The 21,781-nt window shown below is 40.8% G+C and overlaps 1 protein-coding gene across 1 annotated transcript; it reads right to left on the minus strand.

Moving 5' to 3' along the window:
- Nucleotides 1–3,957: 3,957 nt before the first annotated feature.
- LOC138956151 (uncharacterized) lies at nt 3,958–7,590 on the minus strand. The gene is made up of 5 exons (XM_070327593.1): nt 7,452–7,590; nt 6,599–6,807; nt 5,419–5,513; nt 4,772–5,000; nt 3,958–4,381 (listed from the first exon to the last, which is right to left on the minus strand). Exons 1-5 carry the CDS (start codon nt 7,588–7,590, stop codon nt 4,247–4,249), a joined length of 807 nt encoding a protein of 268 aa, XP_070183694.1. The 3' UTR covers nt 3,958–4,246.
- Nucleotides 7,591–21,781: the final 14,191 nt, after the last annotated feature.

Raw genomic sequence — 21,781 nt, forward strand, 5'->3', positions numbered from 1 at the left:
ACGCAAATATCGAACGTTGCCTTCAATGACAGAAGGGCTTGGCGATCATACTTTCGATTCGTAGGAACACAATATGGAGACAGCAATGTGCGCTCGTTACCACAACGGTCATGAACCGGTGTAACACGAAATTTTTACTCCACGAAAAATTGACTCCGGAGTAAACTTCCAGTAAAAATCTTGTACGAAAAAAGAACTCCACAAGGAACTAAATTTTTACTCCCCAAATATTTACTCCCAGTAAACATCTCGTACGAGAAACTTAGGGTCTACTCCTTCGTTTATAATTCGCGCAATATCCCATTTACGTGCAATCCCGTTTTGCCGCCGTCCCATTTTGGCGACATTTCACAAGCCAAGCGTCATCTTACTATCGCATCCCATTTTGGCGCAATCCCGTTTCGCCGCTATCCCATTTTTTTATTTTTTATTTTTTATTTTTACATTTAGTCAAGTTTTGACTAAAATAATGTTTTAACGTAGAGGGGGAATCGAGACGAGGGTCGTGGTGTATGTGTGTGTGTCTGTCTGTGCGTGTGTATGTGTGTGTGTGTAGAGCGATTCAGACCAAACTACTGGACCGATCTTTATGACATTTGACATGAGAGTTCCTGGGAATGATATCCCCGGATATTTTTTTTTTATTTTTTTCGATAAATACCTTTGATGACGTCATATCCGGCTTTTTGTAAAAGTTGAGGCGGCAGTGTCACACCGTCATTTTTCAATCAAATTGAAATTTTGGCCAAGCAATCTCTGACGAAGGTCGGACTTCGGTATTGCATTTCAATTTGGTGGCTTACAAATTAATTGATAACTTTGGTCATTGAAAACCTGAAAATTGTAAAAAAAAAAAATTTGTTTTTAAAACGATACAAATTTACATTCATCTTATTCTTCATCATTTTCTGATTCCAAAAACATATAAATATGTTATATTCGGATTAAAAACAAGCTCTGAAAATTAAAAATATAAAAATTATTATTAAAACAAAATTTCCGAAATCGATTTAAAAACAATTTCATCTTATTCCTTGTGGGTTCCTGATTCCAAAAACATATAGATGTGATATGTTTGGATTAAAAACACGCTCAGAAAGTTAAAAAGAATAGAGATAGAAAAGCGTGCTATCGATCCTTCTCAGCGCAACTACTACCCCGCTCTTCTTGTCAATGTCACTGCCTTTGCATCGAGCGGTGAACTGACGATGCTACGAGTATACGCTGTTGCTGTAAAAATGCAGTGAGTTCAGTTTCATTCTGTTAGTTCGACAGCTTGACTAAATGTTGTACATGAACAAAGTATGCAAACCAGATGATCCAGCGACGTCCTTCCCAATTTATGTCCAATGGACGTCTACCCACAACACGCCACTGGATGCCGCGTGGTCAGCCAACCATGTGGTGCCAGTCGTGAAAACCAGGTTCTTTGTCCCACAAAGAGACATTCAAGTTTGGGACTTTGTGACCGCTGACTTTGTCAGCATGGATGGAAAGGTGGAGAGATACAGGGCGGTGATCATCCCCAAGTCAACCCATTTCCCCGATGGGCCAGATCGAGAGGAGATTTGTGTGAAGTGTTTGCGCGCAAAAGACAATGAGAGATACTATGTCTTTCCTAATGTTGATGACATTTCATGCTTGCCAATGGCTCAGATAAAAAAAATCCCACCAACCAACCATGAACAACAGGGGGGATTACTTTTTTTGACATGTGATCAAGTCTCATTTGAGCGTTCACAGTGTTACCTGAGAATAGCACACCCCCTTGAATTGGGAACAAAGAAAAAGCGTTGTATATATGCATTTTTGAATGCTTTTCTAAAGTCATAAGTTCATTATTTGTGATTTTTTTTTTTATGGATTGTTTTGCTGAATACATGCAGTTAAGAAATTGACCCCGTTTTCAAATTTAGGGGGTAGGGTTGCCCTATAGCCCACGTATGTCTGTGTGACTGTGTCAAATATCAATCTACTCTGCGTACAAAATGTATATATGTTTGTTTTTCGATTTTAGAATGATTTCTTAAGCTGGCTATAACTTCTGAGGTCTACAGGAAACGATAAAGATAAAAAATGTACAAAATATAAGTAGCGTCCTTTATCTTACCATTGTTCTGATCAATGCTGTCCCTTTATTTGCAAGTTAACCATTTTTCTTAATGTGTTCAAGGAGTATGTTAAAAATTATTATCAATGGTTGCTTTAAACTGCACCTTTGGGCAGTTATTATGCACTAAAGTTGTAAAAGCATGTTTTGGGGGTTTTAGGATATAGCGTCTTGGAACGCCAATCATCTTGGAAATACGAATGTTCATATAATTTTTTTTACTGTTTTGGATAGATAAAAAGTTGAACTCTTGGTGCAAACTGTTTTTTGGTCCCTGTTTGACTATTTATTATTTTGGAATATTGTGTGTGAGGGGGAAACTGCAATCCTCAATATCATGAAACGTGCCTGTAGTGGTTTTCGCGAAGTCTTTTTTACCAGAAATTCAGTGCCAATGCTTCGAGGAGGAAGCTTGGTGAAGTAGTTTTCGCGAAGTCTTTTTTACCAGAAATTCAGTGCCAATGCTTCGAGGAGGAAGCTTTGTGAAGTAGTTTTCGCGAAGTCTTTTTTACCAGAAATTCAGTGCCAATGCTTCGAGGAGGAAGCTTGGTGAAGTAGTTTTCGCGAAGTCTTTTTTACCAGAAATTCAGTGCCAATGCTTCGAGGAGGAAGCTTCGTGAAGTAGTTTTCGCGAAGTCTTTTTTACCAGAAATTCAGTGCCAATGCTTCGAGGAGGAAGCTTTGTGAAGTAGTTTTCGCGAAGTCTTTTTTACCAGAAATTCAGTGCCAATGCTTCGAGGAGGAAGCTTGGTGAAGTAGTTTTCGCGAAGTCTTTTTTACCAGAAATTCAGTGCCAATGCTTCGAGGAGGAAGCTTTGTGAAGTAGTTTTCGCGAAGTCTTTTTTACCAGAAATTCAGTGCCAATGCTTCGAGGAGGAAGCTTTGTGAAGTAGTTTTCGCGAAGTCTTTTTTACCAGAAATTCAGTGCCAATGCTTCGAGGAGGAAGCTTTGTGAAGTAGTTTTCGCGAAGTCTTTTTTACCAGAAATTCAGTGCCAATGCTTCGAGGAGGAAGCTTTGTGAAGTAGTTTTCGCGAAGTCTTTTTTACCAGAAATTCAGTGCTAATGCTTCGAGGAGGAAGCTTTGTGAAGTAGTTTTCGCGAAGTCTTTTTTACCAGAAATTCAGTGCCAATGCTTCGAGGAGGAAGCTTGGTGAAGTAGTTTTCGCGAAGTCTTTTTTACCAGAAATTCAGTGCCAATGCTTCGAGGAGGAAGCTTTGTGAAGTAGTTTTCGCGAAGTCTTTTTTACCAGAAATTCAGTGCCAATGCTTCGAGGAGGAAGCTTTGTGAAGTAGTTTTCGCGAAGTCTTTTTTACCAGAAATTCAGTGCCAATGCTTCGAGGAGGAAGCTTTGTGAAGTAGTTTTCGCGAAGTCTTTTTTACCAGAAATTCAGTGCCAATGCTTCGAGGAGCAAGCTTTGTGAAGTAGTTTTCGCGAAGTCTTTTTTACCAGAAATTCAGTGCCAATGCTTCGAGGAGCAAGCTTTGTGAAGTAGTTTTCGCGAAGTCTTTTTTACCAGAAATTCAGTGCCAATGCTTCGAGGAGCAAGCTTTGTGAAGTAGTTTTCGCGAAGTCTTTTTTACCAGAAATTCAGTGCCAATGCTTCGAGGAGCAAGCTTTGTGAAGTAGTTTTCGCGAAGTCTTTTTTACCAGAAATTCAGTGCCAATGCTTCGAGGAGGAAGCTTGGTGAAGTAGTTTTCGCGAAGTCTTTTTTACCAGAAATTCAGTGCCAATGCTTCGAGGAGCAAGATTTGTGAAGTAGTTTTCGCGAAGTCTTTTTTACCAGAAATTCAGTGCCAATGCTTCGAGGAGCAAGCTTTGCGAAGTAGTTTTCGCGAAGTCTTTTTTACCAGAAATTCAGTGCCAATGCTTCGAGGAGCAAGCTTTGTGAAGTAGTTTTCGCGAAGTCTTTTTTACCAGAAATTCAGTGCCAATGCTTCGAGGAGCAAGCTTTGTGAAGTAGTTTTCGCGAAGTCTTTTTTACCAGAAATTCAGTGCCAATGCTTCGAGGAGCAAGCTTTGTGAAGTAGTTTTCGCGAAGTCTTTTTTACCAGAAATTCAGTGCTAATGCTTCGAGGAGCAAGCTTGGTGAAGTAGACTTAGCAAAATCGACTTCGCCCATTTAATATCAGGCTTAAGACTGCGACTGGGCATCACAGAGCAGGTTGATGACGTCAACGTGTCCTCGACCCCAGGGCTGGACGTTGGTGACGGTGTCAAGGCTGACGGTGGTGGTGTATCTGCCGTACAACGTGCCGTCCACATAGAACTGAAATCAAATATGTCGTTTTGTCAAAATATGGGTTAGTCAGTGACGGGAGAGGTGTGTGCGTGTGTGTGGGTGTGTGTGTGTGTGCGTGCGTGTGTGTGTGTGTGTGTGTGTGTGTATGTGTGTGTGTGTATGCGTGCGTGTGTGTCTGCGTGTGTGTGTCTCTGTGTGTGTGTTTGTGTGTGTGTTTGTGTGAATGTGTGTGTGTGAATGTGTGTGTGTGTGAATGTGTGTGTGTGAATGTGTGTGTGAGTGTGCATGCGCGCGCGCACGCGCGTGCGTGTGTGTGTGTGTGTGTGTGTGTGTGTGTGTGTGTGGGTGTGTGAGTCTGTGTGTCTGTGTGTTTTGTTAGTTATACTTCCATTTACATTCTAATTGCCACAAACGAACCTGCACTTCATGCAGCGAGACAGCCCTGATCGTCATTGAGAAAAGTTGATTCAGACGAATAGGGAAAGGATTCAATCCAAGAACGGACACAGTGTTTGTCCAACCCCCATTCAGACGCTCGGAAAGGGTGAACTGATCGGTGTATGTACCATTGCTGTCCGTAACATTCAGGCGAGAATTAATGTGAACCACTACGTCATCGTTGTCGTTCAGGTAGTTGATACTAGCCCTGTGCAATAAAATAGTAAACACGTTCAGAAAACAGACATAAAAAGCAGGAAGCTTAGTACGCACAGACACGAACATTAACATAGGGCATATCACGCAAACGCACGCACTAACGCACTCACGCACAATCATCCTCTCTCACGGTTGATTAATTGTTAGGTGTCTGTATATCTGAATGTCTGTCCGTGTGTGTGTGTGTGTGTGTGTGTGTGTGTGTGTGTGTGTGTGTGTGTGTGTGTGGGTGGGTGTTTCTGTGTGTGTGTGTGTGTGTGTGTGTGTGTGTGTGTGTGTGTGTGTGTGTGTGTGTGTGTGCTTCTCTCTGTCTGTCTGTATATATGTATGACCGTATGTGTTTGTACGTGCGTCCGTGCGTTTGTGTATGTCTGTTTGTCTATCTGTCTGTATCTCTGTACCTGTACCTCAAAGGATGGTTTGCTGTAGCAGTGCCATTGTAACACACCGTCCACCCTGGGGCAGGTTTGGTCACAGTCGGCATGTGGAGACGAATCCGGTGCTGATGGCGAAAAGAAGGAAATGTTGTTAGACACGCATAATGTCAACTTCTCAACGAATTTTTGAAATGCTCCGAAATTATGCAAAACGTTCTTTTGGAAGAAAATCATTCTGTCCGACAAACGGCACTCGTTTGTGTCGTTAAAGGCAGAGTAAGCCTCCCGTAAACCATCACAGATACGGTCAGGCTTTTACACACAGTACAAACACCCTTTCATTTAAACAATCGCCAATTGAGAACATCCTAGGTGCCCTCCGTAAAGAGCGAACAATTTTCAAAGAATTTATTTTTGCGTGGTTTATCTTACCCCTGAGCCATCGTGAACCCGTGTGATCCAGTTTTCCTTTTTCACAATGCAGTCGTCAGTTAGTCATGAATGCGACTCGATGTGAGCTTATCTACAATAGCACGTTTTTTATGCACGAAACAACGGCTGTGGTTCACAAGAACTCTAGCGATGGCTTTTGACTGTTGAGAGGAACGGCGATTTGCACTGATAAACCTTCGTCTGCTACGACCCTTGCGTGACCCTGCTTCCGGGCTTTTCTTTTTTTTAAACTTTCACAACTTCGAATTGTTCTGATCTTGTCTTGATGAAAAACGAATTCTTTTATGATTAAAGAATGTTTGTGTAACAAGCTGTCAATTTATTATTTAGATTTTAAAAGTTAGGTCTAGCGCAAAAACGAGGCGCCGTTGTTGTTAACGAACAAGTCTACGAAAATAAATTCTTTGAAAATGTCTCACGCTCGACAAAAAGCAGCCAGGATGTTCCCGTTCGGTGAGCGTTCAAATGGAAGTATGCTTGTACTGTATTTAGACGCTCGGGGAGCTCTGTGATGGTTTACGGGAGGCTTACTGTGCCTTTAACTCTTAAATGGACGGTAAGGACGTGTTTTATATCCGCCTGCTGTTATTTATTTTTAATACTCTACCGGCAAAAGAAACATCTACACAATATAGAACAACTAAGACAAAGAAGCAGGTGATGGTATATGCTAAATTATAAAGTACAGAAAGAATTAGACTACTATCCAGGCTGACAGCAATGCGCTCAAAATGCATCACATAAGATGTTTGCTCACAGGAATATTTCTCCAGATTCTCTGTCGACATATTCCTTCTGACAACCATACTCCAGTGTGGAAGCAGCGAACGGTGGGGCTGTTGCCGATGAAGATGCTGTCGTCGTTGCAGCGTTGCTCCCCCTCCATCTCCAATGCTGTTTTCCGCCATGAGACATCGGTGATGGTGTGGTTGATTGGAGCTTCAGACTCGTGGCACAAGGAGCCTTCTGTCGAATGTTTATTTGAAACAAAAACTGAAATGATTGGTGAACATAAGCAGGCAACCGAGAAGACGTGTGTGTGAGGTGGGGGGTTGTGTGTGTGTGTGTGGTGGGGGGTTGTGTGTGTGTGTGTGTGTGTGTGTGAGTGTGTGAGTGAGTGTTAGAGTGTGTGTGTGTGTGTGTGTGTGTGTGTGTGTGTGTGTGTGTGTGAGTGTGAGTGTGTATGTGTGTGTGTGTGTGAATGTGTGTGTGTGTGTGTGAGGTAATGTGTGTGTGTGTGTATGTGTTAGTGTTTGTGTGTGCGAGTGTGTGTGTGTGTGTGTGTGTGTGCGTGTGTGTGTGTGTGTGTGTGTGTGTATTTGTGTGTGGTTGAGTGCGTTTATGAAGGTTTGTGTGGTGCGCGCGTGTGTGCGTGCGTTCGCGTGTGTGTGTGTGTGTGTGTGTGTGTGTGTGTGTGTGTGTGTGTGTGTGTGTGTGTGTGTGTGTGTGTGTGTGTACGGTTTATTCGCCGGACTGCTTGTGTGTTTTTCTCAGTATGTCTGTCCGTCCGTCCGTCCGTCCGTCCTCTCGTTGGGTGAAACATGCTTATAAATCTATAACTAGTACTTACAAAATATAAAACAATACAAAAAGTATACACGCAGACAAACCTTTGTAAACAACAGGAGAACCCTCAGTGATTCCCGCGGCAGAATCAGTTTGTACTTGCAGATAGCACGTGCCTGACTCCCTGTCAAAGGCGCAGGAGTCACACTGGGAGCGTTTCATACACTCTCTCACACACGTCATCTCAGACGATGTTGTGGTCTTTGCGTCATAAGCAGTGACGCTTCGATGGGGTAGAAGACGCCAAGGAAACAGTTCGAAAGTTGCTGCATTACTTACCATGATACAACAGCACAGAACCAAGATTCGAGGAGGAGACATTTCTGCGTGTTGCGGTCAAGCGGTGCTACTACAAGACTGTGAAGAATATTTAAAGTCTTCAAACAAGAGATAAAAACAGAAAGGGGACAAAGTTCTGGGAGGTGCGCGAAGCCAAAACAAGGATCAGACGATCAAAAACGTCAAAATCAATATTGTAAGAAATGTAGGCTATATTAGGCTAAGTAAATAAAAAAAATTGTTTCTCTGTGTGGTTGTCAAAAGGATCAAATGACAAGGCATAGCTAGAGTCTGTACTTATGAATTTATAATTTCTAACTTGGCTGTGATGCCATACAATTGCACACCAAAGGTAAATTACACCTAAAACTAAAACTTAACAGATTTCAAAAGCGACCACAACAAAGATAAGACATTGAGTATGTTTTCGATGGCTTTGCTGTATTACAATAACACAAAATAATGAAGAATAAAAACTGAAACAAAAAGGTAAAAGATTGATGGATCGTGATCAATTAAATGCACAGAGAGAGAGAGAGAGTGTGAGAGAGAGAAAGAGAGAGAGAGAGAGAGAGAGAGAGAGAGAGAGAGAGAGAGAGCAAGAGTGAGAGAGAGGAGGTATTACACACCGGTACGACCGAACTAAGGTATCAATAAATTACTGTTGTGCAGCGGGTTGAAAGAATACCCTATACCTCGGAGATATCCCTTCACTCGGTCTCAACGACGTCACGTGACATGTTATATGGTGGAAGAGAATGCTGTCGCTTATTTTCCACCCTCAGTTCGGTAAGACTGAAACGATGCTCAGTCACGGAAAGAACTATCCAAACTTGCAAGCACAGCCGCGGTTGTCCTGTAAGTTCCCGATCCATGTTAAACCCTCAGGCCTAAAAAAAAAAATAGGTGTGGTTACGGTAACCCGACCTACCCTATTTTTAGGGGCCGATCCTATAACTTTTTATTACATTTGTCAAAAAAAAAAAAAAAAAAAACCGAGTGCGAAAAACGCAATGAAAGCGAAAGCGCCCGTGTCGCACACTTATTTCCCTGTCAAGTAGGTTTAATCTGTACACATTAGAAAAAAAAGTTATAAAAAAAAAAAGTGATTGCCTACCTACCTACCCTATTTTTTTTGGTTATGTTACCGTAACCACACCTATTTTTTTTTTTTGGCCTCATCCTCAAAAGGAAAATAAGCGACAGCATTCTCTTCCACCATATAACATGTCACGTGACGTCGTTGAGACCGAGTGAAGGTATATCTCCGAGGTATAGGGTATTCTTTCAACCCGCTGCACAACAGTAATTTAACGTTACCTTAGTTCGGTCGTACCGGTGTGCAATGGGTGCACGTTAAATAAAGAATTGTCTTCTCTCTCTCTCTCTCTCTCTCTCTCTCTCTCTCTCTCTCTCTCTCTCTCTCTCTCTCTCTCTCTCTCTCTCTCTCTCTCTCTCTCTCTCTCTCCCACTATCTCTCCCTCTCTCTCTCTCACACACACACATTCTGTATGTCTCTCTCTCTCTGTCCGTCTGTCTCCCCCTCTCTCTCTCTCTCTTGCTCTCTCTGTCTGTCTCTCTTTCTCTTTACTTCTCTCTCTGTCTCTCTCTCTGTCACTATCTCTGTCTCTGTCTCTGTCTCTCTCTCAGTCTCTCTCTCTCTCTCTCTCCCCATCCCCACCTTCATATCTCCGTGCAATGAAGTGTGTGAGTGTATTTGCTTGTTTGTGTGTGCGTATGTGAGAGGCTCTGTGTGTGTGTGTGTGTGTGTGTGTGTGTGTGTGTGTGTGTGTGTGTGTGTGTGTGTGTGTGTGTGTGTGTGTGTGTGTGTGTGTGTTTGTGTTTGTGTTTACGCGCGCGTGTGTGCGGAAGGGCGAGAGGGGGCAAGAAAGAGGGGGGGGGCGGGAGAGAGAGAGATAGAGAGAGCAAGAAAGAGAGAGAGAAAGGGAGGGAGAGACAGACAGACGGACAGAGAGAGAAAGATAGAGACAGAGACACGGAGAGAGAGAGACAGAGACACGGAGAGAGAGACAGAGACACGGAGAGAGAGAGAGAGAGAGAGAGAGAGAGAGAGAGAGAGAGAGAGAGAGAGAGAGACAAAAGCCGCCAGACCCCATCACAAACAGAACTCTACAATTCACAGGACGTGTTGCCTTGCGAGCTATAAATAACTCGCAACTTCTAAGGCGAACAACTCTGCAGAGTCTGCTGTGAAGGGCGACGGTAGTCTCCCTGTCACATTTAAAAATTTGACAACATTAATTGAACTACTAGAATAATTCTCCTTTTTGTTTTAAATAATCAAGTGTTTTAAAACGTTACTTACCCAACTGAATCTTACAACAGAGTGTTTACCTATACTTGAGAAAAATGTGTTCAAAGGAAGAGAAATTCAGCTTGAAGAAGAAGAAAAAACGTGTGAAAAGAACAGGACACAGTACCTCAACAGTGAGGTCCAACTCAACAATATTTGGCAAGCACACAGAATAGTCATCTAACTTTTATTCTACTATTGGGCAGACATTAAGAATGTGACTGGTATGTTTGGAACTGGATGTTGTCCACTGAGAACCCTCTTAGGAATACCCCAGATGCGATTGATGAGGTGGAGATTAAGATATATCGACCTGCTCACTCATCTATAGCATTGTCTCAAAACGAAAGTGATAAGAGTTGTCCGTCCCTGCCATAGCCCGCGGCGCTGTCGGCGGGTAGTTCCGGTTGTTTTGTTTACGTCCAAAATGGCTGAACGAGAGAAGAAGATTAGTGGTGGAGGGAAACGTTACTGTGTCTGCTGTTCAAACTACGCGGGTAAAGAAGTTTAAGGGCGGATTGTCATGCGGTTCCATTTTGCAAACACAAACCGGAACTACCTGCCATTCCAGGGGCGCAACTCTGTCCGACTATCGCGTTAGTTACGAGACAATGGTCACAATGCTATAGCAAGACTGTTGGTCTAGTTATAAGCCGAAACGACTTTTACTTGATGATTCTTCACGTCATCGTCAATCTTTGCAAAGTCCTTGGCTGAGTAGCTTTCCTGGAGTGGCATGATGGCGTCACGCGGAGCTTCATCCTTACAATAGCTGACATTAATGTCGTCCACAACAACTTCCAAAGGTGAACTTTTAAGAACACACACACATTGTTCGTGGGCTTAGTCACCTTGGCCCAAACAGGGTCCGGGTGGCCCCCTGAACCCTCAGCATTTTGTTTTCTCTGGAATTTTTATTTTCCCAACTTATATCCCTGCAAAAGAAATGTGAAAAGGAAGGAATGGATACCAAACGACAGAAATAAAAGCAAAACATCAAATGTAGAGAAAGATCATCATCAGGTGTCGATCACCTTGTCAAACTTACAGGTAGGTTTCTCCAGAATCTCTGGCGACAGATTCCATCGGAAGTCCACAGTCCAGTGTGGAAGCAGCGAACGGTGGGGCTGTTGCCGACGAAGATGCTGTCGCCGTTGCAGATATATTTTGGATGATTAATGAGATGAGGATGATTATAATGATGCTTTGGATTTCCAATTTGGTTTTTGAGACTACATGACCCCCTCCATCTCCCACACCGTTTTCCTCAACCATGTAACCGTGGTGGTAGCGTCGTTGATTGGAGCGTCGGTCTCGAAACACAGGGAGTTGGCTGCAAATTGAAAACGTCTTGATTAAATATCAGATTGAAATCTGAAACAGACTTCTATCGTTCCACAAAAAAATGTAAATAACGAGAAGGCAAACGTTTAATTTAAAACATAGCTAACTAGGAAAACAAAATTGTTTTTGTTGACATTGAATGATTATACATGTCAGATTGACACTGCACATGTGTGTGTGTGTGTGTGTGTGTGTGTGTGTGTGTGTGTGTGTGTGTGTGTGTGTGTGTGTGTGTGTGTGTGTGTGCGTCTGTCTGTTTAGTGCGCATCTGTATGTCTTGTCTATCCGTAGGTCTGTGTGTATAGTGATTGCGCCCGTGACAACTATGTACTCGAGTTTTAACAGACCCATTTAGGACACCAAAAGCCATCTGCAAGAACGATTTATGACGTTATTGAATAGTCATATTACAGTTCTAAGGAACTTTTCAGCAGGCGAACGTAGTTCTGTTTGGCTTGATTTTATAGACGGAGAGGCTTAAATAGAATAAGACAAAAAAGTTTGGAACCTAAGACCAAACTGGTCGTTATTGCGCAGAATGTATTGTTTTGTTGTTGTTCGCGTCCGGAAGTCGACATCGTTCGGGGGCAAGCAACTCCCGTAAACCCTTCACCAGAGTGAAACCCCTTTTGTTGTCGTTAGTTGCATGTCCTTCCACACGACGTGAAGCAGGCATATGTGATCAATTATTCATTATTATGACCAACTAGGTTTTTAGGTACGCGAACTTGTCACTGAAGTGCAGAATGGAATTTGCTCTCTTCCGTTTTCTTTCGCCTGATTACGTCGTTCAATCGGACGTGCAACTAATGACAAGAAAAGGTACTACACTCTGGTGAAGGGTTAATGGGAGTTGCTTGCCCATGAACAATTGCGACTTCCGGTTGTTAACAACAGAAAACAATACATGCTGCGTAATTACGACCAGTCTGGTCTTAGTTGCGTTCCTAACGTTGTTTTTCTTGTTCTATTCAAGCCTCTCTGTCCAGCAAATCGAGCCAAACTCTGCTAAGTCTTGTTATCAGAATGTGTATTGATTATCAGTTTTAGAACGTGTCCATAAGCAGTCTGCTTGTTAAGGTTCTTGATGTTGTTACTGTTTAAAACGTGTACAAAAGAAAATTAATAACAAGTCGCGTAAGGCGAAATTACTACATTTAGTCAAGCTGTGGAACTCACAGAATGAAACTGAACGTACGTAGTCCGCCGCTGGTGCAAAAGGCAGTGAAAGTGACGAGCCTGTTTGGCGCGGTAGCGGTTGGGCTGTGCTTCATAGCACGCTTTACTGTACCTCTCTTCGTTTTAACTTTCTGAGCGTGTTTTTAATCCAAACATATCATATCTATATGTTTATGGAATCAGGAACCGACAAGGAATAAGATGAAATAGTTTTTAAAACGATTTTGGAAATTTAATTTTAATCATGATTTTTATATTTTTAATTTTCAGAGCTTGTTTTTAATCCGAATATAACATATTTATATGTTTTTGGAATCAGAACATGATGAAAAATAAAATAAAAGTAATTTTGGATCGTTTTATAAAAAAATAATTTTAATTACAATTTTCAGATTTTTAATGACCAAAGTCATTAATTAATTTGTAAGCCTCCATGCTGAAATGCATACCGAAGTCCGGCCTTCGTCGAAGATTGCTTGCTTGATTGAAAATTGAGGGTGTGACAGTGCCGCCTCAACTTTTACAAAAAGCCGGATATGACGTCATAAAAGACATTTATCGAAAAAATGAAAAAAACGTCTGGGGATATCATACCCAGGAACTTTCATGTAAAATTTCATAAAGATCGGTCCAGTAGTTTACTCTGAATCGCTCTACACACACACACGCACAGACAGACAGACACACACAGACAGACACACACACACACACACACACACACACACACACACACACACACACACACACACATACACCACGACCCTCGTCTCGATTCCCCCCTCTATGTTAAAACATTTAGTCAAAACTTGACTAAATGTAAAAACACGCTTAAACCAACTCTGCTGAGTTCGCCCGCTGAAAATTTCCTCCTGTAACATCGTTCAGGGCCAAAGTCAACTTGTAGTTGGCTTGGGTGACCAAAATGAAACAGACCTGGCTATTTCAAGGAAGTAAAGCATAAACATCGTGTTACAAGACTGTAACAGTCTAACACACTAAACAAACAAACCTGAGATGACAAAAGAGCGATCACTAGCATCTCCAGTGGCTACATCAGTCTGGACCTGTAGGTAGCACTTGCCTGACTCCCTATCAAAGGCACAGGAGTCACACTGGGAGTGCTTCATGCACTCCCTAACACACGAGATCTCCGATGACGCTGATGTCATTGCGTCGTAAGCAGTGACGTTTTGATCCGCATGATACCCCCATGGAAATGCTATTGCTGTTACCACACCGGTAAGAGATAGGCAAGAGCAAAGCGTCCAGAGTTGAAACATTTCTATTGCAGAGTGTGTGTTTTCGGTAGAGAGTTTGTTGTCCTAGTCCTTGCACTAAATGGGACAATCCAGATCAACCCTGCTGAATAAAAGAGAGCACAATCAGTTATTGTTTATGTTGCTGTTTCTGGCTTGTTTATGTTGAGTGTGAGAGTGTGTGTGTGTGTGTGTGTGTGTGTGTGTGTGTGTGTGTGTGTGTGTGTGTGTGTGTGTGTGTGTGTGTGTGTGAGTGTGTGTGTGTGTGTGTGTGGTGTGTGTGTGTGTGTGAGTGTGTGTATGTGTGTGTGTCTGTGTGTCTGTGTGTGTCTGTGTGTGTTTTTATCACGGTTTGTGAAAAAGAAAACAAGTATGCTTACATCACTTTGTATATAAAATCGAAATACATGTCCAACTGCTTGCAAAATCTGTCGCAGGTTTCACAGTCTTCAGAGTCGGGTATGTCCCTGACTTTGATATTAAATAAAACGTTTCGTTTTGTTTAGTCGTGAATTTTCACTGGTCTATGTCGAATGTCCTCGGAATTTACATATGAAAAATAAACTTTGATCGAATTCAAGTCAAGTTTGTATTCCCCACCTGCGAAAGAGGTAGGTCGGTCGTGAGAAATGAGACGGACACGATTTCCTTTTTTAGCCACATTGCAATAGACAAAGGCACCAGTACAAAAACACACAAAGAAATCCAGTTAAAAGTACATTAGAAACCAAAGAACAGAGATAGATGAACACACTTAGTTAAAAAAAAACAATGAATGTGTTTATATTTATTCGATACAATCGCATGCGAAGTAAACGGTCTTTTTTCTAAATGTGTCCGTCTCAAAAACATTAATTACAAATCTGTTCTGTTTGAATGGCTGTCAAAAGGTTTGGACGTAAAATGCTTTTAATAAGTAGGAATTTACATCAAATCACGACATGAAATGGTTTTGAAAGGCTAACTACGGCTTATTCTACTTGCGCTTGGTCATTTTGTCACTCGGGCAAGGTGTCCGTCTCATTTTTTCTCACGACCGCCCTGCAGACAAATCGTCTGTTATAACCGCCATACACAGCAAATTGTCATGATGCGACCAATTTTACACTTCCTATCCGTTGTCAGGCAGATGATCAACTGGCTGACTAAAGAATTTTTCGGCATGTGTTTATTTCAGAACACGTTATTTACTGTCTGTCTCTGAAAACCTTGAATTCTCACGACCGCCCGGCACTACTAGATTGACGGTCATTTCTTACCAAATGTTAAGCAGATTCATGTGTAAAATAACAACATTCAATGACTGTGTCTGATCAATGCCCGTGTTTTTTTCAATCCTTGAATGCACGGCATTGTGAATGTTGTGGTCAAGTGAGAGTTTTATAGACATCGCCGTACGTTTTTCAACACTTTGATGACGTCAGACAGCAGATTGAAAACGTTCCAACTTGGAAAGACAGCCAGTCACGATCATATATGACCGATCTTTTATGAAATTTTACATGAGAGTTCCTGGGAATGATATCCCCAGATATTTTTTTCATTTTTTCGATAAATGTCTTTGATGACGTCATATCCGGCTTTTTGTAAAAGTTGAGGCGGCACTGTCACACCCTCATTTTTCAATCAAATTGATTGAAATATTGGCCAAGCAATCTTCGACGAAGGTCGGACTTTGGTATTGCATTTCAGTTTGGAGGCTTAAAAATTGATTAATGACTTTGGTCATTAAAAATCTGAAAATTGTAATTAAAATTATTTTTTTATAAAATGATCCTAAATTACGTTTATCTTATTCTTCATCATTTTCTGATTCCAAAAACATATAAATATGTTATATTCGGATTAAAGACAAGCTCTGAAAATTAAAAATATAAAAATTATGATTAAAATAAAATTTACGAAATCGATTTAAAAACACTTTCATCTTATTCCTTGTCGGTTCCTCATTCAAAAAACATATAGATACTAGATGATTACCCGCTTCGTCGGGTGGATCGCGAGACAGAGTATGCAGCGTGGCGGTTCGCACCGGCTTCGCCGGGATGATCGCGAGACGGAGTATGCAGCGTGGTGGTTCGCCGGCTTCGCCAGCTTAGAGCACGTGTTGACGTGATTGACGCCACACGAAGGAAGGAAGATAAACGCGCAAAACACTGGAGAAGATTAGGAAGAGTTACTGGAAATGGATCTACAGAAAAACCAAAATCTGTTCACCGCGCCGCGCTTAGAGCACGTGTTGAAAATTGTCATCGACCAGATTGTGTCCGGGGTCTACCTGAATATGCCCACCAAATTTGAAGCAGATCCATCGAGAACTTTGGCCGTGCATCGCGAAGTGACAGACAGACAGACAGACAGACAAGACAGACACACACACACAAGCCCTATATAGATATAGATGATATGTTTGGATTAAAAACACGCTCAGAAAGTTAAAACGAAGCGTACAGAAAAGCGTGCTATGCAGCACAGCGCAACCACTACTGCACTAAACAGGCTCGTTAATTTCACTGCCTTTTGCACGAGCGGCGGACTACGGTCATTGTGAAATAATGCAGTGCGTTCAGTTTCATTCTGTGAGTTCCACAGCTTGACTAAATGTAGTAATTTTGCCTTACCCGACTTGTTTTAACTTTCCAAATGCCAAACAAAAAAATGTCCCCATGTCCGTAGACAAAAAACCTTAACGTTGGGGTTATCTCTGATGTTTTTCAAGCTAGACCTCTAAGACTGTGCACACTTTTAGGGTGTAATGATCTCATCTTGCTCTAAGTAGGGCCAACACTCTCGATGGTCTGCATCTCCTCAACTTGGATTTTAAAAAAAAGATCAAAGTGTGCGCTGATGTTCAAGTGGAAATGGCAAGACTCAGAATCAGAGAACAGCCCTTGGTTGTTGTTAACCACCTTTTCACCATTGGCTAAGGTTACCTCTTCCTCTCTGATTCTTGTGCCAATTAAGGTTCAGTCTGCAGTGGGCTGGGACAGCGTCCAGGTACTATGCCACAGTTCAGTCTGTAGTAGATATACTGACACAGCGTCCAATTACTATGCCACAGTTCAGCCTGTAGTGGATATGTACTGGGACAGCGTCCAGGTACTATATCACAGTTCAGTCTGTAGTGGATATACTGGGACAGCGTCCAGGTACTATGTCACAGTTCAGTTTGTAGTGGATATACTGGGACTGCGTCCAGGTACTTTGCCACAGTTCAGTCTGTTGTGGATATACTGGGACTGCGTGTTAAGGTACTCTGCCACAGTCTTTGAGGACGTCTTTTCCGTTTTTGTGATAGTTGGGGCGGAACTGTCAAGTAATCTTTGACTCAGTCGGGACTTTGATATTGCATTAGAGCTAGGTAGCTTGAAAATAAGCGAATAAGTTCGCTCATTAAAATTGTCATCAATAACAAATATTTCATTACAGATTCAAACATTACTGCATTGTACTTCTTATCTTTTTCTGATTTAAAATATACATACATATGTAATGTTTACTTTAAAAACGCGTTCAGAATTAAAGAAAACAGGTTTAGTATGCTTCGCGGAGACGAGTGTGACCCGTGACGGTTTTCGGGTATGGTTAACCGAGACTATCTGAATTTAGTCTCGCCGATGACTGTTTTTTTGAGTTTATCCTTCAATTTGATGCCTATAGATTGACTACAGGTTTATATATCGCTTCACGCGATTTGTTTTACATTTTGTCAAGTTATGTAAGTTCAGAATTGTATTATTAAATTTGTTACATAACATTCTAAAAATTGCAAATAATAATAACACTTTTGATTACAGGTTCAAAAGTCATTGTATTGTATCCTTTCGATTTCCTGGATCCCAATGTATAAACAGATATGTCATGCTTAATGTGAAAATCTGCTCAAATGAGAAAAATCGCCTTTTTTGTTCATATGCATCGCAGAGGCAACCCGTCTCGGTCTTCTGCTTTCGGCTAGCCAAATCTCACTAGCATTGTTAAGGACTCGTCCCTGGTTCCAATGTTGATCTTTTAGTTTCAAATCAACTTAATGTTTTATTATCGCTTCACATGACTTGTTCGGTATTTTTTTCGCTGTCATGATGTCACCATTTAGAGGGTAGGGTTACATTTTCAGGTATTTATTTCTAAGAATATGCAACTTTTTTTCCAAGATCGTTTTATTTTCATTGGTCAATGATTCTACTTTAAAAAAAAAAACAAGTCGCGTAAGGCGAAAATACAATATTTAGTCAAGTAGCTGCCATTTTTCAGCAAGACCGTATACTCGTAGCATCGTCAGTCCACCGCTCATGGGAAAGGCAGTGAAATTGACAAGAAGAGCGGGGTAGTAGTTGCGCTAAGAAGGATAGCACGCTTTTCTGTACCTCTCTTTGTTTTAACTTTCTGAGCGTGTTTTTAATCCAAACATATCATATCTATATGTTTTTGGAATCAGGAACCGACAAGGAATAAGATGAAAGTGTTTTTAAATTGATTTGGACCATTTAATTTTGATAATAATTTTTATATATTTAATTTTCAGAGCTTGTTTTTAATCCGAATATAACATATTTATATGTTTTTGGAATCAGCAAATGATGGAGAATAAGATAAACGTAAATTTGGATCGTTTTATAAATTTTTATTGTTTTTTACAATTTTCCGATTTTTAATGACCAAAGTCATTAATTAATTTTTAAGCCACCAAGCTGAAATGCAATACCGAACCCCGGGCTTCGTCGAAGAATACTTGACCAAAATTTGAACCAATTTGGTTGAAAAATGAGGGCGTGACAGTGCCGCCTCAACTTTCACGAAAAGCCGGATATGACGTCATCAAAGACATTTATCAAAAAAATGAAAAAAACGTATGGGGATTTCATACCCAGGAACTCTCATGTCAAATTTCATAAAGATCGGTCCAGTAGTTTAGTCTGAATCGCTCTACACACACACACACACAGACACACAGACACACAGACACACACACACACGCACATACACCACGACCCTCGTTTCGATTCCCCTCGATGTTAAAATATTTAGTCAAAACTTGACTAAATATAAAAAGAGAAATGGAGTGCAATAAACATTGTTACTTTTTGAAGGTATGCTCATGACGTGCTTCACAGCGAAATAGCAGTTCAGAAGAACGGAATTCCCATAATTAGTCCTTATTTGCTGCTTTTTTCACTGAGCTCGGAAATGATATTTTGCTTGCATTGTTATTGCTTAATTTATTAAAGCCTCTGGACAATATTCTTTGAATAAATGGTTATCCAATTCTGTTTAAGTCTATCCCTTTGTTTGATAGAGTACTGTAACAAGATATCACATTATGTCGACAAGAATGAGTCTGCATACAAGTTTTTGTCTTGATTCCATCCAGGAGGATGTAAGGCTTTAATAAAAACATTATTTCAAAGGTCTCTGTCAAGATTGATTTTGTTGAAAAAAAAGGAAGTCTGTGATTGAAGATTGTGAAACCTGCCTGCAGCAGTTTTGAAAATCTTGATAAGCACTCAGATATGTTGAACGAGATTTGCCAGAACTAGACATACTTGAAACAAATAAGAAATGTTGCTCTTTACACCCCCGGTATAGGGGTGTGTATAGGATTCGGTCGATGTGTTTGTTTGTTTGTTTGTTTGTGTGTGTGTTTGTGTTCGCATATAGATCTCAAGAATGAACGGACCGATCGTCACCAAACTTGGTGAACAGGTTCTATACATTCCTGAGACGGTCCTTACAAAAATTGGGACCAGTCAAACACACGGTTAGGGAGTTATTGGTGGATTAAGATTATACAAGGACTTATAGAGGGACATATTAATGGTCAAAGGGAAATAACCTTCTCAGTTGGTGGCAGTGAAAATGGTAAGGACGGGGGTGTTTTTCCTACCTCGGAGGAATTTCTTGTTTTTTCAACTTTCATCAATGACTGACATAAACACTTTCTTAAACACATACCACTCTGCAACACCAAGCTATTTGGTTTCCATTCACAATTTGAATCGTTGACAACGTTGGTTGGTTGGTTGGTTGGTTGGTTGGTTGGTTGGTTGGTGTTGGTGTTGTAGTCGTTGTTTTTTTTTGTTTTTTTTACATCACTTTAACCTATTTGACTACTCGGACCGAGTTAAATTTATTTCCCTTCTCAGTTTCCATGGTGACCTCCGTATTTGAAACATTTAGATTCAGGTCTTTCAAAGAAAACTAAAGAATTTTTTTTTTAAAGATTTAAAAAAGCCCACCTGATATTTGTTAATTCCGCTTGGTACTCCAAACCTTGTTACAAGTCTTGATCTCCTTTTACAAAAGGGGTGTTAACATGTTGTTGTTTGTTAACAACTGATTTAGTGACAAACAGCAGAGCACAAGATGTTGGTTTTTTTCTCGGGAATCGCGGTAATAAGCAAGGTCTTAGGTTTCCACCGATATCTCTCCTGTTTGCTCTGTGAAATTGCTTATAATATGTTGTGCACGTTCCTTCACTGTACCTGGTCGTTGGTACTATTCCCCGGAGATTGGCTTTGTATTGTCCCTTTGATCTCATAACGCGACCATATAGTTTTCTTTCCTTTCCTTTATCTGTCTTGTTTTCTTTTCTCTTTTCTTCCTTTGTATATTCAGTCAAGTGGTGACTACTTTTTTTTTTAACATATAGACTGGGAATCGAGTAGAGTGTGCGTGTATTTGTGTGTGTGTGTGTGTGTGTGTGTGTGTGTGTGTGTGTGTGTGTGTGTGTGTGTGTGTGTGTGTGTGTGTGTGTGTGTGTGTGTGTGTCGGTGAACAGTGATATTTTAAAGTTCCGCTCAAAATGCAGATTTTCTGTTATTTCCATGATAAGAAATCTGTATTGGGAGAAAAAGTACTAACTCTCTGTTTAAAAAGGAATTGTTGGTTGATTTTAGTTTGACCTCGTGGGAATAGTTCACTTTTAATGGCACATAAGATACCTTTTTTCTTACTCAACAGAGCCTAAATGAGATAATTTGTATATATAAAACCGAGATAAAGATTATGCATCACACCAACACACATGTCGGGTGATAAAATTAAGATTTTTGTTCGGTCAAAAAATGAGATGTTTCGTGTGTGTCTAGCTCAATACATAATACAGATGGTATAAAAGTGGTATAGTGAATTAATTTTAGTACCGGACTTATTCAACAGAAAACAGTCTTATGTTTTTTGGTCGTAAAGCCAAAATACACTGTTCATTATTATTATTATTATTATTATTATTATTATGAACATTTGTGCGCCTAATCTAAATATAGCCCTAGGCGCTTACAAAATATAAAATACATAGTGAACATTATACGAAACACAAATCGACAAGGACCAAGACACTCGGACTCATACACTCACAGACAGGCGCACAGCGAGAACGCGACGCACTCACTCATACCAACTACAGGCACATGCATTCTAGACGGAAAAACAGTCGTAAATAAATAAATAAATTATTGGATACATAAAGTTAGTTGAGAGAAGAAATGCACTATACACATTAAGCGATGTTTGGATTATAATTTTTTCAAGAGAGATGTTAGTGCTGATGGCCCCAGCACATACAAAGACTGCAAGATGAAGCACTAATAACAGGCTTTTAAAAACAGGTTAATATCAAATATGAAAATAACATGTATTTGCCGTCTCCGTGTAAATGCGAGCATCAGCCATAAATCGAAACCAGGATCTTCCTCCGAAAACGGCGTATGGCTGCCTAAATGGCGGGGTAAAAAACGGTCATACACGTAAAATTCCACTCGTGCAAAAAAAACAACACGAGTGTACGTGGGAGTTTCAGCCCACGAACGCAGAAGAAGAAGAAACCAGGATCTATTCAAAAGTTCAAAGTGCAAGTTAAACATCAAAGAAAGACGGCGTGAACTTGGTGCATTGGATTGTTCTCTACTTGCTATAGAAAGTCGTATCAATGGGCAACGTCACGTTTGATTGATTTCTGAAACTAAAGCTGTAACATCACGGGAGGGGGGGGGGGAGAGGGGGA

The sequence above is a fragment of the Littorina saxatilis genome, unplaced genomic scaffold (genome assembly GCF_037325665.1).
Source record: "Littorina saxatilis isolate snail1 unplaced genomic scaffold, US_GU_Lsax_2.0 scaffold_319, whole genome shotgun sequence".
NCBI lineage: Eukaryota > Metazoa > Mollusca > Gastropoda > Littorinimorpha > Littorinidae > Littorina > Littorina saxatilis.

Bases quoted from the DNA above. Each gene is read 5' to 3' on its own strand.
- LOC138956151 (XM_070327593.1), bottom strand. From the start codon at position 7,590: ATGACGTGTGTGAGAGAGTGTATGAAACGCTCCCAGTGTGACTCCTGC. The intron at 6,808-7,451 runs GTTTGTCTGCGT...AACATTCGACAG, and splicing joins TTCTCCTGTTGTTTACAAAG to AAGGCTCCTTGTGCCACGAG. The intron at 4,382-4,771 runs GTTCGTTTGTGG...ATTTGATTTCAG, and splicing joins TCTCGCTGCATGAAGTGCAG to TTCTATGTGGACGGCACGTT.